Raw genomic sequence first — 15310 nt, 5'->3', positions numbered from 1 at the left:
TGGCTCTTTTTCATCATTCTCCGTTTCATGTTCGCGGAATACAACGACGACGAATAACGAGTCACGCTGGCGCCGTTGATCCCGAACGATGCTCGACGTAAGACAGAAAAGCTACGGGATAAGGCTCGATCGGAATCACTACCACTCTGCTATTTCAATTTATCGATTCAACGTCGAGGAAGAAACGTTTCGTTCACCCGTTTACGAATAAAGATATCGGACGGCCGGTCTTCTATTTTCTTTGATCGTAAATTATTTACATCGCGCTCTTTAAGGTGGTAAGGTGGTATACCGCGACTGTAATATTCGTGAAAAGTAGAGCACGCCGTTTGTCAGACTCCGTAGTCTTGGTAAGGCTAGGTCTTGTAAAGATTCAATCACGCGCAGATAATACATTAAATGACGGTGAAAATTTCAAAGAATTCGTAAGAAAGTAGATGGCTACGTTATAAATAAGTTGACGCAGCTCGCGAGCAATTCGTCACATTTTTTACACGTTGAGACTAATTAATAATTCCTCCCTTCTTATTCCCCAATAATCCCTAATTCTCAATTTCACAACGATGGCTGCGCGATCGAAACGCGCGGCAGTATATCTCGTCGTTGGATCCCCGGTGCGATTGAAATGTGTTTTCATTAAACTGAAAGCCGCGAGTCGGATACGAACAACGAGTCCTTGGTATGCGTGTGCTGCTGGAACATTGATATTCGGTTTGCATCGCCCGTTCTTATCTTTTCGGAGGAAAATTCTTCTCGGCTTTTAATCGCGTTGGACGAAGAAATGATCGAGACGGCCCATCTTCAAGAGCATACGGCGCGACGCAGCGGCCGATGTTAGCAGCGGTGCTGTCTTGGCTACGACGCAAAGTTATCAGTAAAAAGCTCGCGTACTTATCTACCTGTCCTTCGTCTCGGCGAATAACTAAACCGCGAAAAGAGACATTCTTATCTGGTTCTCTTAGCGGTCGAATAAATACCGAAGGCAGAAGGTGTAATCTCGCAACAGGCGACCAAGATATTGATCCACGATGTTACACGGCGACGTGATTCCTCTCTCTTCGAACACGTCATTTTCTTCGTGTCAACGGATTACGTCGGACGCTGTGTTTTCCTTCAGCCAATTCGATTCGTGGGAGAAGGTACAAGCACGCGTGTAAAGGCCCTCGGCTCGTCGAGCATCTGTTCCCTCGATGCTCGCAACTTTACTAATTTATTAGGGACGAAGAGGGAGAAGGGTGGAATAGGACGGTGAAGGGGAAGGAACGAAGATAGAAACGATAGAAACGATAGATGAAGAGAGGCGATAGATGAAGAGAGAGAGAGAGAGAGAGGGATAGGGGGGAGGGTGTGCCAGGAAGAGGAGGAGGGAGAGAGAGAGAGAGAGAGAGAGTAAGAGGGAAATGTAGGCAATCGTCGCGTCGATTCGAGATGTATGTAGCTCGGAAACTCTCGAGGCACCGCAATTTTTCTCCGAATAAATAGCTGTCCTCTGACACGGACACGGTATTCCGGGAATGCGGTGTGCGCGCTCGAATCAGCGAAATGTATTTTAATTACGGAGTGATTTGGTGGAGTACGAGCGCAATGCGAGCGCATTCCACGCTTCTGACGTCACCAATGCATACAGCGACATCGATTATTCGATACATCCTCGGAGGAAAATCTTCGCCTGGGGGTGTTTGCTCGTTACAGAAAATCAATGTACCTATCGAAGATCGTAAAACGTGTCTTGTATTTTTCTTCTCCGAATCGGCAATGAAACGAATATTTGACGAATCGAGGAGAAAGGAGGACCGACGTGACGTGCGACTCTGACGTTTCTTTCAATCGACGTCCTGCCGAAAGCTGGTCATCCTCGAAGCACGTTCGTACCAAGCGTTCATCGCTTTCAATGGTAATTAGAACAACGTTGGAAACTTGGGTCGCAGTTGCCGCGTCTTTCGCTGGCACGAGGCTACTATTCGCCCTCCGCCTTGTGAATAGAAGTAGCGCGTCGGTAATCGGAAATTATAAGTCAAGCGTAAAATAGCATTCACACGTCCCCCTTTCCCCCCACCCCTCCCCCCTCCCCCCGACTGACTGCTAGCTATTACCGCGACTGTAATTATAAGGCGAGAGTCGGGAGGAACGAGACCGATCGAAAGGCTTAAGGGTTTCGTTTGATTGGCACTACCGCCGGCGAAACCGACCTTTGACCCGACCTATATATCGCGCGCAATTTTCTTCCCTTTGATTCCCTCCCATATAGCTGGCCAGAGTTTCTTGCCTTTGCGAGACGGACCTCGATCAGCCGACCTTTTCTTCGGCCTTAGCAGAACCGTACGCTGCCCTTTGCGATCGAATCGAATTTCACCTATTTCGCGAGCTGCAGGATTGAACACGATCGAGACGCAATAGTCGTTGACCAAAACTGATCAGTAGCGGTCGGACACGTTACTCAGCCAGCGAATACGTTCGTTTCTCTGTCGATCGTATTCTTCCTTTTCCTCTGTTTCTCTTACTCGCGTATCTTTATTATGGAACGCTGAAATTGTTTGCTTCGCGTCGATACTTTAGGGAATCACGCATTAAAACAAGGAGAAAACGTCTCGTTTACTTTGACTATAGAATTTGAAATAAATAGTACATAAGATAAAGCAAATATGTTTCGGACATACGTATGTACATTGAGGTGGCCATCCGGTTAGATGCGGGGCCGCGCCTACAGCTTTCCCATCCCTATCCTAGGTATAATACAAATGAAAGTTGGGGCCTTTCTTATATAAATGACCATGAGTTTTCTTTTCTCTTTTTTTCATTTGATTTAGCTCAAGAGCCGTGCAATCGTTGTTAACTTGATACTTGTTAGATTGCATTTACTCGAATATAAGTGGTTAGAAATGAAATTGCGTATGCATTTCCATAGGATTGCGATCCTGACAGTGGTAAGATATGGTTAGGTGAGATTGCATGAGTTACCGAGGGACGCCGAGCCTGTCAGACTCTCTCCCTCCCCTCCCCTCCCCTCCCCCCCCCAAAGATCTAACGAAACCTAACTTTTGAACCACGATTATCCCACGCCTGGGATAAAAATACATGTTACTCGGGACCTTCCCGACGAACACCTTTCTACGACATGTGTCAAGGTCGAGTTCATTGGACTCCCCGAGTCCCAAAATTACCCTTTTACGCGTAACTACCGATTTATATTCCATAGAAAGATAGTAAGCGTTGCTTCTAATTATTAATTCATCGTTCATTTCTACAGGTATTTTTGTCCAACTTGCATACGAGCTGTTGTTATATATTTTTTTTATTCCACACCCTCGCTCGCTTTCGATGTGGTTGACTCGTTACTTACAGAAGAACGGTTAAAGCGTATTATCAATTAGCGGTTGCTGGGAAATTCTGTTGGCCCTGAACTCGCCCCCGAGAACCTTCCCGTTCTGACCGCATCCCGGGGTCGGGTGTTTTTAGCCATACACGAGAGTTGGCCGCGAAGCCCTGCCAATGGCTTTATCGCGCACACCCTAAACTCATTCCAACCTTCAGCTAATTGTAAAGCTTGGCTGGCACGTGTCAATAAACAGGAATATGTCGTTAGTAAACTATGGATTTCGGTTTCGGTAAACTTTGTCTGAATCTCGTGCAAGTCCGTGTCGAGCAGGTTTGCGCGGTAGAACCGGGGAGTCCGGCTCGGTGACGCACGGTCAACCTTGATTATGTTGCACGAACGAATCACTATCTAGTCGACTGTCTACGGGAAAATAAATCGTATTGAGTTAGGCAAAAAGTAGCTACACCCAGTTGATATAGATGATTGCCAACGCTGAGCTTCGATAATTCTAAAATAAATTAATACCATGGGAATCTCTCGTACGGTATAACACGAATTATTTTCAACTAAACTGTAGATTGGATCTACATAAGGATTTAATTCTAGCAATTACTTCACTTTGATTATTTCTTACGTTTCTTCATATTATAGGCATATTATGCGCACATTATACGCACTTTATACGTATTTGTAATTTTAAATTTCTCATAATTCACAAGAATCCGCAGCCCAGATTAATAAATCTCAATATGTAGCCGTACGTATGTATCGGTTAGATTAAAATCTTACCATTTTTTCGTTACGGTGTTATCATCGTGCGTATAAAAGATATTTTTGCCGTTTGCACCGCATTCTCGCCTTTGTAAAAAATAAAAGACAAAGTAATTGCACGGAGTCTCGAGTCTTCTCGTTGCGTGTCTTCAGATCGTACTAAACGCTACAAAAACTTAATCAAACGTGATAAACATTTTATTTAATGTTACACGTTTAAATCTCAGCTGTTAGCTTTTAGGTTATACAGGTTAGCCTTTCATAGATTACAAATAGTCCTTCTTACCCAGTTATATAGATATTATTCGCCACGTTAGAAGATATTCACACAGTTGCGCGAAAGCTTCTCATCTACGATTTCACGTTCCGATTGTCTGTTAAACGTCTCAAAGCATTGGAAAATTCTTTTTATAATTTGAGAACTTGGTTTGCTAAAATGAGAGCAACGTTAAAATAGAAAAGTCGCAGGACCGTAGCGGGGTTAAAGGCGGAAGAGCAATCTCTTAGGAAAAAATGAAAATAGTTTACTCGCTTCCACCTTTCGTTCGCTGATGGTATAGAGCCGCGGCTGCTGCTGATAAATAAATAAACGAAAGGACGCGCTTCCCGTTGCGACAAAGGGAGTAGCAATTGTAGCAGATCGGAGGTGTCAATATTTGTCGAAACGCGACAAGTGTTTCTCGTTCGACACCGAAAATTCGATGTACCAATATACGGTATACAGAGGTGCGGTACATACGGTGAACGTAGAACGCGGACGTTGGACGCTGAGCAGTTTTAATAATTTACGGGGGAAACTCCCGACGATCTGATAATCCGCCGTCAGTCATTTTCAGAAAACTTAGCCTCCAAGGTGTCCCCTCTATCTACGCTGTCGAGAAAGCCGCCTCGGCTTAGAAGGTTGGTTATCTCGGTGAATCGCGCACGTAGACCAGTTTCAAGTAAATTGATTGCAGCCTAAGATTTTACCCAGCGAAACGAGCCTATTATCGTCCACGAGAAAGTGGCTGGATAAGGCTCAACGGCTTCTACTACCCTTTCCGCTTCCGCCAAGTCCGCGCTTACGAATCGACGCTATACGGAATACGCTCGAACCCTATAAATATTTATTACGTATTACCGCGTTCACGATACCAGCTAATTCGAGTACGAATAAACGCGGTGCCCTCTGGCGATTCCACGTGCCACCGCAGGCTTAATAAACGCCGATTCCTACTCGACTCGTTATACCAATGATTATTATTGATATATCCTCGAATGTTCCTGTTTCATCGATTAGCTTCAAATTTTATATACACTTTGGCCCGAGCCAAGTTCGTGGCTTTCGTCATTTTCCTAATCGTTCACCTTTTCCCTTGTTCCATATCCCTGTTATAGCCAGTTTCGCTGCAATTAAGAAACTCTTTTCGTTCTTTATCGGACCATTGCGCACAATACATTATATATATTTCGTTCAGTGTAGAAGCGATTTTCAAATATTATGTCCGTGTCTGACAGAGCAGGAGGCTCTGACAGCGAGCCACGAAGAGAGAGAGAGAGAGAGAGAGAGAGAGAGAGAGAGAGAGAGAGAAAGAGAGAGAGAGAGAGAGAGAGAGAGAGGGAGGGAGGGAGAGGGAACGAAGAGAACAGCGCAAAAGAAAAATTATAATATCAGCGATTTCCGAAATATTCTAGAGCGCTGCAGCACGATGGCGCGTATCGAGTAGTCGCCCCTAATGCTGACAATGAGTTTTAACTTCAAGGAGAAAGAGAAGAGGGAGGAGAAGAGAATTGGAACAGCGCAACGTAGGTATGCGACGAAGCGTCAAGTTGGGTGAAACGGGCAACGGAGTTTGGCGCAGCTGGCTAATAATGCAGTTTATTTTAGCGCGACATATCCCGATGAGCTATCGATACGCGGAGATCGCGCGGGCATCGTTCTCACTGTTTATTCGGGCGAAAAAAGTTAATCGCCGAAAGTTGCCGCCGGTGGAGTTTGCATCGGTGCAGCGCGGGCGAACAAATAAAGGAAATGGTGCGGAACAGATGACAAAGTAGCGTGAAGATTCGGACGAAAGTTCCGTCTTTGCTGACAAGAAACGCGGAAACGGAACAAGAGGAGGAGGAACTTGCTATGCTACGTACGAAATTACGCGCCTTCCAAGCGACTCGTGCTCGAGCTCGAGCTCGACGCGAAACGGACGAACGGGCACGATTTATTCCCTCCCTTATGGCACGTGTCGTTTTCTCGCGCGAAAATTGCCTGGATCGTGTTTTCCATGTGAAACGCTTGCGTGCCGCGAGCTCCCCTCTAATATCCAGCAAGCGTTGCCTCTGTGTATTACATTTACCTTGCCACTCGATGTCGATAATTCGATAAGGCGTTTATCAATGATGCGCCAACCGATAGTCGACACTCGAATGTCGTCGCGTCGTCGACGTAACACTCGTCGTCGTCGTTGAACTTGAAAAACCGATATGCAGTGACGGTCAAAAGTATTCGTACAGTTTAAATATAGAATTAATTCTCTTCTTATGGAGAAAAAATTTACATTTTTATGGAGATAGTGAAGAGAATGAAACGTGGATGGAAGATCGTTCTACATACTAGATACTATACGTATTTACGCAGTATTATGTATCAAGTAACGAGTACTATACTAAAATAAATCATTCGGATGTTTTATACATATTTGCATATTACCTGCAATCCGTTTACACCATCAAATTTCCCATAAGCATGAATTTTAATTGTTTAAAATCATTTGATTAATGAGGAATTTGGGGTAGTTTAGATCCGATATAATCTTCGTTAGTAAATTAGCTAAAGGTATTGTTCACTGTCCGGATATCGTGCAATTGCTCCTCCTCGACGTACCAGCAACAAGTTTAAGAAGTCATCTATCGTTTCATACGCAACACGTGCAACATTGCACGTAGTATGGCTGCTAATAGCAATAAATGCATAAATCGTACGGTTAAGACAATCTGCTGACCGTTTTTTTACGACGATGTTATGCTGTAACTTTTCTTCATGCTTTTATACCGTGTCGCTGTCTCTTTGCTTCATGGATGTCTATTCTCGTTCCTTTTCTTTTTCTATCGTACAAATTCCCTTTTATTTCTTTTCGTTAATCCGTTATACTTGGTAAATAAACAACTAAACAGACGAATAAACAATACAAAATGTAAGATATTATATAAATAAAATGAAAAATATCAAATAAAGTAAAGTATTTGTTAGAGTCTTCCGTTGAATGTAACCAATAAGTGTCCTTGTAACCAATAAACGATCCCCCTGGTGTGTATACAGTGAACAAATGTGTTTGTTACCGACACGTGTGTACGTACCTAGGCTCGTTTAGAGTCCAAGTCTACGCTTATCTTACGCTTTATCTTTGCTAGATTGGGGCTAGATCGAGGAAGAAATCGAAGAGAGAAAATCGATACGAGAGACGAAGGAGGGACGAATAAATTATTCAATTACTTGTTTCGATTGCAAGTTATCACGTTATCCATGGTCTCCGCCGGGGCTTACAGGTTACACGTCGAACGATCGGTAGAAGAAATTTTTAAGCATCCGCACTGCGCCAGAATCAGAAGATCGTTGACCGCGAAGATGCAACTAGGCTACTCGCGGTTTGCAAGCTCACTGCTCGAATCGACGCTCCATCTCGTAATTTATAATAACAGACACGTTATCTAACGCGCAACGTTGCGAATATACCGAGCGCGCTTCTTCCCCGATATTTGACTTTACTTTACTTTACTTTATTAGTCAACGAGCGAACGAGCGTTTCCCTTTGCAAATACGTGTCGCTGGAGAACAAATTTCCTGCCGTGGAACGGTGGCGGTCGTCGGGGCTGGGTACCCGGGGCCGAGTAACCGGACCCGTAACAGAAAATCTTTCGACTTGTACTCGAACGACACCGTTGCGCGATCCACGACATTGCGATCCGAACGTTGTGAAAATTTAATGAACGGCAATTTAACGGAGAAGCAGCTGTCTATTGCGACTGTGGGTTATGGATGAGTTATCTTATTGATACTTGACGATATATCGATAATATCGTTAAGGTATATCGTAATATGGTTCGGTTGAATAAAGCGACGCAGATACAATGCAACGTATTAATTGCAACAGGATCATTTGAAATTCCTGTTTATAGGTATCTGCCGTGTAACACGTTAATACGGTAGGTTCGGAACAAACGTGAAGAGAATCAGCTTGGCTTTATGACTATTGACGATGCTTTATGACTATATGACCTGTACCAGCGACCAAGCAAAAACAATGATTTAATACTAAAAATGGAAAATAATTCAATTTTCCTTACTTTATCTCGTATCGGTGTTTCAAAGAGTGAGATATTAATTCTTCTCGATTTCAAAATCGTCATGTTCATGTTTGATATCGTTAATATAAGATTAGGTTAATATAAGTTAATATAAGATAAGGTTACGCGACGCGTAAACAAAGAACAGTTGTGCTTTTGCCGTTAATCGGAAGCGATCACGAAAAATCACAAATCACCGTGAAAGTGAATTGCTAACGAACGTGATCGGATCACCCGTGATTCACAAATACCGGTTCGTGTAATCTCTAGCTGCAACGCGTCAACTGTAATAAAATCGTTCGTAATCTATTCATTTATATTTCAACTTATCGCAGAAAATATAATATGCAGTATCTTGGCTGTAATTTTGTTCTTCTGTTTGAGAGAATTTGTTTCTTTGTTTGTATGTACATATATATATATTATACATTATATTATATCGTAAATTGTATATATCATAAATATCTAGCTTCTATACATAGTATAAAATATAGTTCCTGGTCTATACGTATTCTACACGTATATACGTCTCGAGCTATGTTCGAGCTAATCACGACGATCGTTGACTTTAATGCGATTTTCGTCATTTGAAAGCATTTCTCGAGTAAGTTTTAGCTACGTGAAACGTTAACTTACGGCAGAAAGGAAGCAAGAGTTGAAAATGTGAATCGGGAACAGTTTACCGATAAACATTCGCAATGCCAATAAATATATATCGTAACTTTTATACGCAACTTCTTTCGCATTCGTTTCAAATTTGACCAGTATTATCTCGTTAGCCGCGTCCCGTTATAGCGCCAACGAGACTACAAAATATTTTCTATAACGTATACGTATGAAAGAAGGAAAGACGAGCGTCGGAATACTTTTTTCGTATCGAATTATACATAGAAAACGAATCGAAGGATGCTGAAAACGGAGCCGGAGATTCGATTGTCGGAGTCAGCGATTCGCAAGTGGCTGGTCAGCGAAATTGCTGCACAATTTTTCGATAGAATACATCTTTATCCTGGATGCTCGGTAATAATTAGGCCAAGTCAACACTGACGGACAGTTGTCGGTAGACAACGTCGACACGTGTGGCAGCCAATCCGGAAAAACCATGTGCACGCACCGACAGGTTCATCGTACCAGGGTTCGAAATTCGTTGCTCGCGCAATCACGCGGCACGATATCCCTGACAATTATTAGACGATATCGATAGGCGAGCCGCGTGCACCTGTTGTTTGGCTACAGTTCGCTGCTTTCGTGCCTTTACGAAAAGGAAAACTGTCGGCTGCAGTTCGTAGGCGGATCGCGTTCGAGACGCGTACCTGCGCGCATTTAGATCGTGGCGACCGGTTTTATTCTTCGAACACGATACGAGATTACGATGCGAGATTGGCATCGTCGGCTAATTATATCCGAGGTACGGGTCTATACGCGTGTTGCCAAATCACGGCAGAACAGACGCGGTAAAGTTGCGGTAAACGCGTAAACGAATAACAAATAAATAGCTCGGTGAAATATACGGGTAAAGTGGATAAAAATTCCTCGTCGTTGTAAAATCCTTTCTCGAGAACGCAAGAGAGCAGGGTTTCCAGCGAGAAGGAGAGACTCGATAGGGGAATCGAACGGGAGAATAATACGCGGTATACGAACTTTCGATGAAATTTGTTTGCTCGGTCGAAGAATATCGAGCCAGTGACCATACACGCTTTCCGTGAAAGTGTACAGTGTACAGGCGAGAGCTGGTTTCGCTGGTTTTCACTTGTGTTTCACGACAAATCTGTTTTCCTTTTGTCGACGTACCGTGCCGCGTCCTTGTTGCTTCGCGAATCGAGAGAGCGTCCAGGGCTTTTCAAAATTCGAAGAGTTTCATATCGTTTAATTGGCCGGCGCGTTTCGACAATGTATTTTCAGCATCGATCGCTTCGTGTTATTTACGTTGGCTCGCCTACCGACGAATCACAGTCGCGAAATAAACGTTGCGCCACGCGACGAGATTGGTCGTTGTAAATAACGCGTATCGCAAAGTCGCAGCAGATGCCAGCTGCTCGTCACAACGTGTAAATTTAGGGATGTGAGATCGCGCTTGCTCGGTGTCCGTACTATGTGCGAAACCAGCAGGTAAGATGCTAGGAAATTTCGTTAGCGAGGCGAGCTGAATAGGCACACTCGATCTTGTATGCCGGTCGTGTATGTGTGTTCACGCGCGCGCGCGCGAATGTACATGTAAACGATAAAAGGCACGAATAAGCTGCGCTCTACCCTTGCAAGAGCCCTAGCAAAGACCGCGTTCTCGCCGCGATCTCGACTCGTCCTCAGACTTTTGTCCAAACAAAAGTGCTCGGTATTCTTCCAGTTTTTTTTTTCTTTTTTTCACTCTTTCGAAATCGATACACACGCGGCAGAGGTGCTCGAGAGAAGAAAGGAGAGGTGAGATAGGCGAGCTGGTGTAGCGAGAATGGTCCAGGAGGCCGCTGATCGTTAGGAGGCGATCGGTCGACGATCGCGCGACGCGATATATGATGTGTGATGTATGAATACAGGCTGAGAGGGAGAACGGCAGGGGGAGGGTGATGGGGAGCGGAGGGGAGAGGGAGAGAGAGATCGGGTAGGAAAATTTGTGGGTGGAAGAGCGGTGGTATCGCGGGGCAACGTCCGGGTGACGAGGTCCGGCAGGGATGCAGGTGAGGCGGCCAGTGTCCCATCTTTCGGACGGCGGTGGTTCGTGATCGTAACGGTGGAAAATGGTGGTTCGCTCGGCTGGGGATTTCGCATCTCTGTATCTGTGCTTGATCCATGGCGAAGAAGGAGCCGCCGCGGTGGTCGCTACCGCCGACACCGCCACCGCCACCGCTACCGGCACAGCACCGGCACCGGCACCGGCACCGGCTCCTCCGCCGCCACCGCCACCGCCACCACCACCATCACTACCACCACTACCACCACCACCACCACCACCACCACCGCCACCACCACCGCCGCCGCCGTCGCCGCCACCGCCGCCGCCGCCGCCGCCGCCGCCGCCACCACCACCATCACCACCACTACTAGGACCGGTAGCACCACCACCGGCGAAGCAGCACCACCGGCGCTGCCGCCACCGCGTTATTGATTTGACAGGAATGACGGGAAATGGCGCAGGAATCGATAAGAGGTGGTCCCAAGCTGATGGTGGCTCTGCGCGGGTGTACGGCGCGGGTGAACGAAGCGGGTGTAGAAAGCAGGGGTGGGAGACGGGGCGAGAGCTTGTAGAGGGGTTACATGGAAAGCTTCTCCGGGGTGGGGTGCTGGGTGGGGAGGCGAGGGACGCGAGGGGTTGGAGGAGGCAGCAGAGAATATTTTCATACTCCAGACTCCCGGCGTAGGTAGAAGATGGCAGCCGAGGCGTGATTCGAGACCGGGACCTTCACTCTCTCTGGGCGCGCGCGAGTAGGGGGTATCCTTCGACGTACGGACCAGATCGCGGAAGTAGTGCGCTAGCGTGGTGCATTATCGCGTGTCGTCCAGTGTACCAGGAGATTCGCGATGTTCTAGGAGGACCCGTCGTTCTATACCGTCGGTGCCGGTTTGTCCTCCTATCGCCGCAAGCCTTCTCTACTTTCCTCTCCTCTCTACAAATTCTCTCTTTCGTTCTGCGTCTGCCTCTCTCGCTCTCTCTCTCTCTCTCTCTCGCTTTCTCTCTCTCTCTCTCTCTCTCTCGCTTTCTCTCTCTCTCTCTCTCTCTCTCGCTATCTCACATTCTTTGGTTCTCTTTCCATCTTTCTCTGTCCTTATCCGCTTTATTCCTCCTTTCTCGTTATTCTCTTCTACCTTGACCGATTTCTCTCCGTTTCTCGCATCTGCTTCTCGTTCTTTCCATTTAGATCCCGGTATCGGTTGTTCCCTCCGGAATCTTTCGCTCGGTTTTTCGCTTGTTTGCTCTTTCGTTCCTTTATCCGCTCTCCCTCCTTTCTATTCCATTTTTGGTTGTGCGCCCCTATATACCACTCACAGCCCTCGGTTCTCGCTTTTCGCTCGCTTCTACGCTCCTACCCGAACCGCGTAACCCAGTCAGTCAGTCGTGTACTCATGATCCAACTGGCGACCAGGTAGTATCGCTGATTATGCGCGACATGAGCACCACCGCCATCGTAGTGTTTTACGAGCGTCATGTAAAATGGAATTAAACAATGTTGTTAAGACGTAAACATGTTTTGGCTACACTGTGGACTCTTTGTTCTCGTGATTGCCGTACCTGGATTTATTAGCAGCGCCGACAGCACGTCCAAGCGAGGTAACGCCTGCCTGCCTGCCTATTTGTCCGCAGATCTGCCTGCTCGCTTGTTTGCTTGTGCCTGCCTGCCTGCCTGCCTGCCTATCCTATCTGTTTGTCTGCCCATTTCCCCCTACTATCGCTCGCCTGTGCTGCCTATTTGCAGTCTAGTCTACCATCAGTGTCTATCCATTTCCATCTTAGTAGCTCACTGCTATCAATTGTTTCTCGTGGTCCTCGCGATCGAACAAAGTGACCGAGCCGCTACACTCCAACCGTTCCGAGGGGAAATTTCCCATTCAAGGGGAATTTCCTTCGGGTAAAGCGAGAGTAGCCAGCATGGCCATGCTCGATCAGCGATTTCTCCGCGTCCTAGGAATTCCAAGCCTCTCACCTCCGGGCCACTCTTCCTTCCTTCCTTCCTTCCTTCCTTCCTTCCTTCCTTCCTTCCTTCCTTGCTTCCTTTCTTCCTTCCTTCCTTCCTTCCTTGCTTCCTCTCTACCCGATGTATGCTTGTTGGCACGCGATCCTGTAATTTTATACGTGGTCGTTGGTCGTTACGTGCCAGTTTTAGCTGCCTCCTTCGCGCACGTCTTTTCGTCTCTCCGTCTGATCTTTCCTCTGCTCGTTCTCGTAAATTCTGCTCGGACGCGGTCGTTAATCGTTGGCCAGGCTGGCATGGCGTGTGTTCCGGTTACACACGATTGCCTGTTGCAGACCGTCGAGAATATTCGGTGATTGTTATCCGGCCTCCCGGATCCTTTCTCATCCTCTTCCGTCTACCGACACTCAAATATAAAGGCAGCGCTATATACAGCGTGCGTTGAGCCTCTAGTGAACCATTTCCCTCCAACGTGTGTTACATACGACACGACGATATCGTTTCGCGAGTGTAGGGTTGGCTGTTCTCCTCGGGCCAACTCTCTACATTTTCACGGCAAATTTTGCCGTCTCTACTTTTTATTCCATTTCCTTCGCGGCTTTTTTCCTTTTCGTTTTTTTCTTTCTTTCTTTCTTTCTTTCTTTCTTTCTTTCTCTCTTTCGCCAAAGAGCTCGACGACTCGAGCGAGTCTCGTTCGAAACGAAACGAAATAAGAAAATAGAGGTAGAAAGGAGAGAAATCTCGTTGGGCGATCGAAGGAGCGATTTCGCGATAGATGGAGATAGAAATAGAGATCGTATCTTGAATAGACAGGGCGTAATACGTAACCATTGTCGCGCATTTCCGCCGCGTTGAATCCAGAAACAGCATTATTCATAATATCCCGTTACGTTACTACTGTTACGCACTTTGCATGTCGCGATTCGCCACTGTGCGTGGCGAAAACCACACGCTTATGTTGTACGTTTTGCACGCAAACGTTAATCTTAATAAGTCGCTGCGTAATCTCGTATCGATTTCCCCTGATGGTGCATGGACGTGTTCACGCGAGACCGCGGCGAGTGTAAATACTTAGACGCGAGCGGCGCACGCTGTCTCCACGCTAGATAAATAATGCGTCTCTCGAAGAAACGTGGAAATCAGCCAAATTGAATTTTCTTTCTCGACAAGTAGCAGAGTACAATTATGTACGAAGGAACTGGAGCGACGGTGTTCCAGTTGCTTTATTATTTTATTTCTAAAAGAGATATCGTCTGCAACCGGTGATTAAGACTTTCTTTTATCCTTCTCAGCCTGGAAACTGGAAATAGTATCCGTAGTCGCGGCCGCGCATGACCGCGAGCGTGATTAATTTTTGCACGGAGAGGCAGGCGACGTTCTGTCGCGCTATTATGTATAATGAAGTTTGCGTCACCGGCTGGCTAAGCGTCATAAACATGTCACGATATGACGATCCACATATTTGCGTATACAGACTGAATCGAGATTCGATCGATTAATCGACGTGATTAATTACCTATCTGTGTATCGCGTTATCGTTCGAACGTCACCGGATGGATTTCGGGATGGACCGTCGCTGTCGCTGCTCCGTGCGTTACCGTGGAACCGCGCGCGCGTTACCACGAGCTGACTCGAGGGAAAAGGGGCGGCAGCTCGAAAAACGAGACGATTCGATGACGAATGGCGATCCGCTGGAGAAATATAGGAACGCATGGCGATGCTCGTGTTCCCCCAATCGAGAAAGGAGCCTAGCGACAAAGCGTCAAGGCGTAACACTTTGTGCACATAAAATTTGCCTACAATTTATTCATACTTGCATGTCGCATTTGCCGTAAGTTGCTTTACTTTTACGATGCCTCGGGACTCGTAGTACGACGCTTCCTTAGAATTTTAAATGTCCGAAGGCGTAAAAATTTTCTATTTTCCCGCCATCCGGGCCATCCTCCGCGATTTTATACAGACTTTATACAAAGCTCATAATATGCAGGTATTTCCATTAATCTGTTCGGAATCGAACGAATCGTTGGCTGATCCGCGACTTCCTTCGAAATCCCATTTGTTTGGCCGACTTTGTAGGGCGCTTCGTTCCGCCGTTAATTACCGGATGTAACTTTTCAAGCTGATCTTCTTAAGAAAATCTGATTGGAATCGACGGGAGTAGCGCACGGCTCGACTTCTCCACTCGAAACAGCTGGCCATGAAATACTCGATTACGCGTCGGCGTCCTTTGGAACCAGCCAGCGTAAAAATTGCAATTAATTTCTCGTGGGTAAACTGGTGGCAT

General features: G+C 46.3%; 1 protein-coding gene across 16 annotated transcripts in view; it reads left to right on the top strand.

The window, feature by feature from the left end:
• Positions 1-8864: 8864 nt before the first annotated feature.
• The window catches only part of LOC122576346 (disintegrin and metalloproteinase domain-containing protein 11), a 74980-nt gene continuing 68534 nt past the window's right edge, over positions 8865-15310 (top strand). For 13 of the 16 annotated variants that reach the window (XM_043746511.1, XM_043746503.1, XM_043746508.1 and 10 more), the window contains exon 1: positions 12486-12665. In XM_043746511.1, coding sequence (XP_043602446.1) covers positions 12581-12665 — 85 coding nt within the window. In that variant the 5' untranslated portion in view covers positions 12486-12580. Of the gene's footprint in view, positions 9813-11810; positions 11958-12480; positions 12666-15310 lie in introns of those variants that run through there. The other 3 variants (XM_043746501.1, XM_043746502.1, XM_043746516.1) reach the window with 3 other exon arrangements.

The sequence above is a fragment of the Bombus pyrosoma genome, linkage group LG16 (assembly GCF_014825855.1).
Source record: "Bombus pyrosoma isolate SC7728 linkage group LG16, ASM1482585v1, whole genome shotgun sequence".
Lineage (NCBI taxonomy): Eukaryota > Metazoa > Arthropoda > Insecta > Hymenoptera > Apidae > Bombus > Bombus pyrosoma.
Note: the sequence above shows the minus strand (reverse complement) of the source record. Positions and strands in the feature narration are given on the sequence as shown.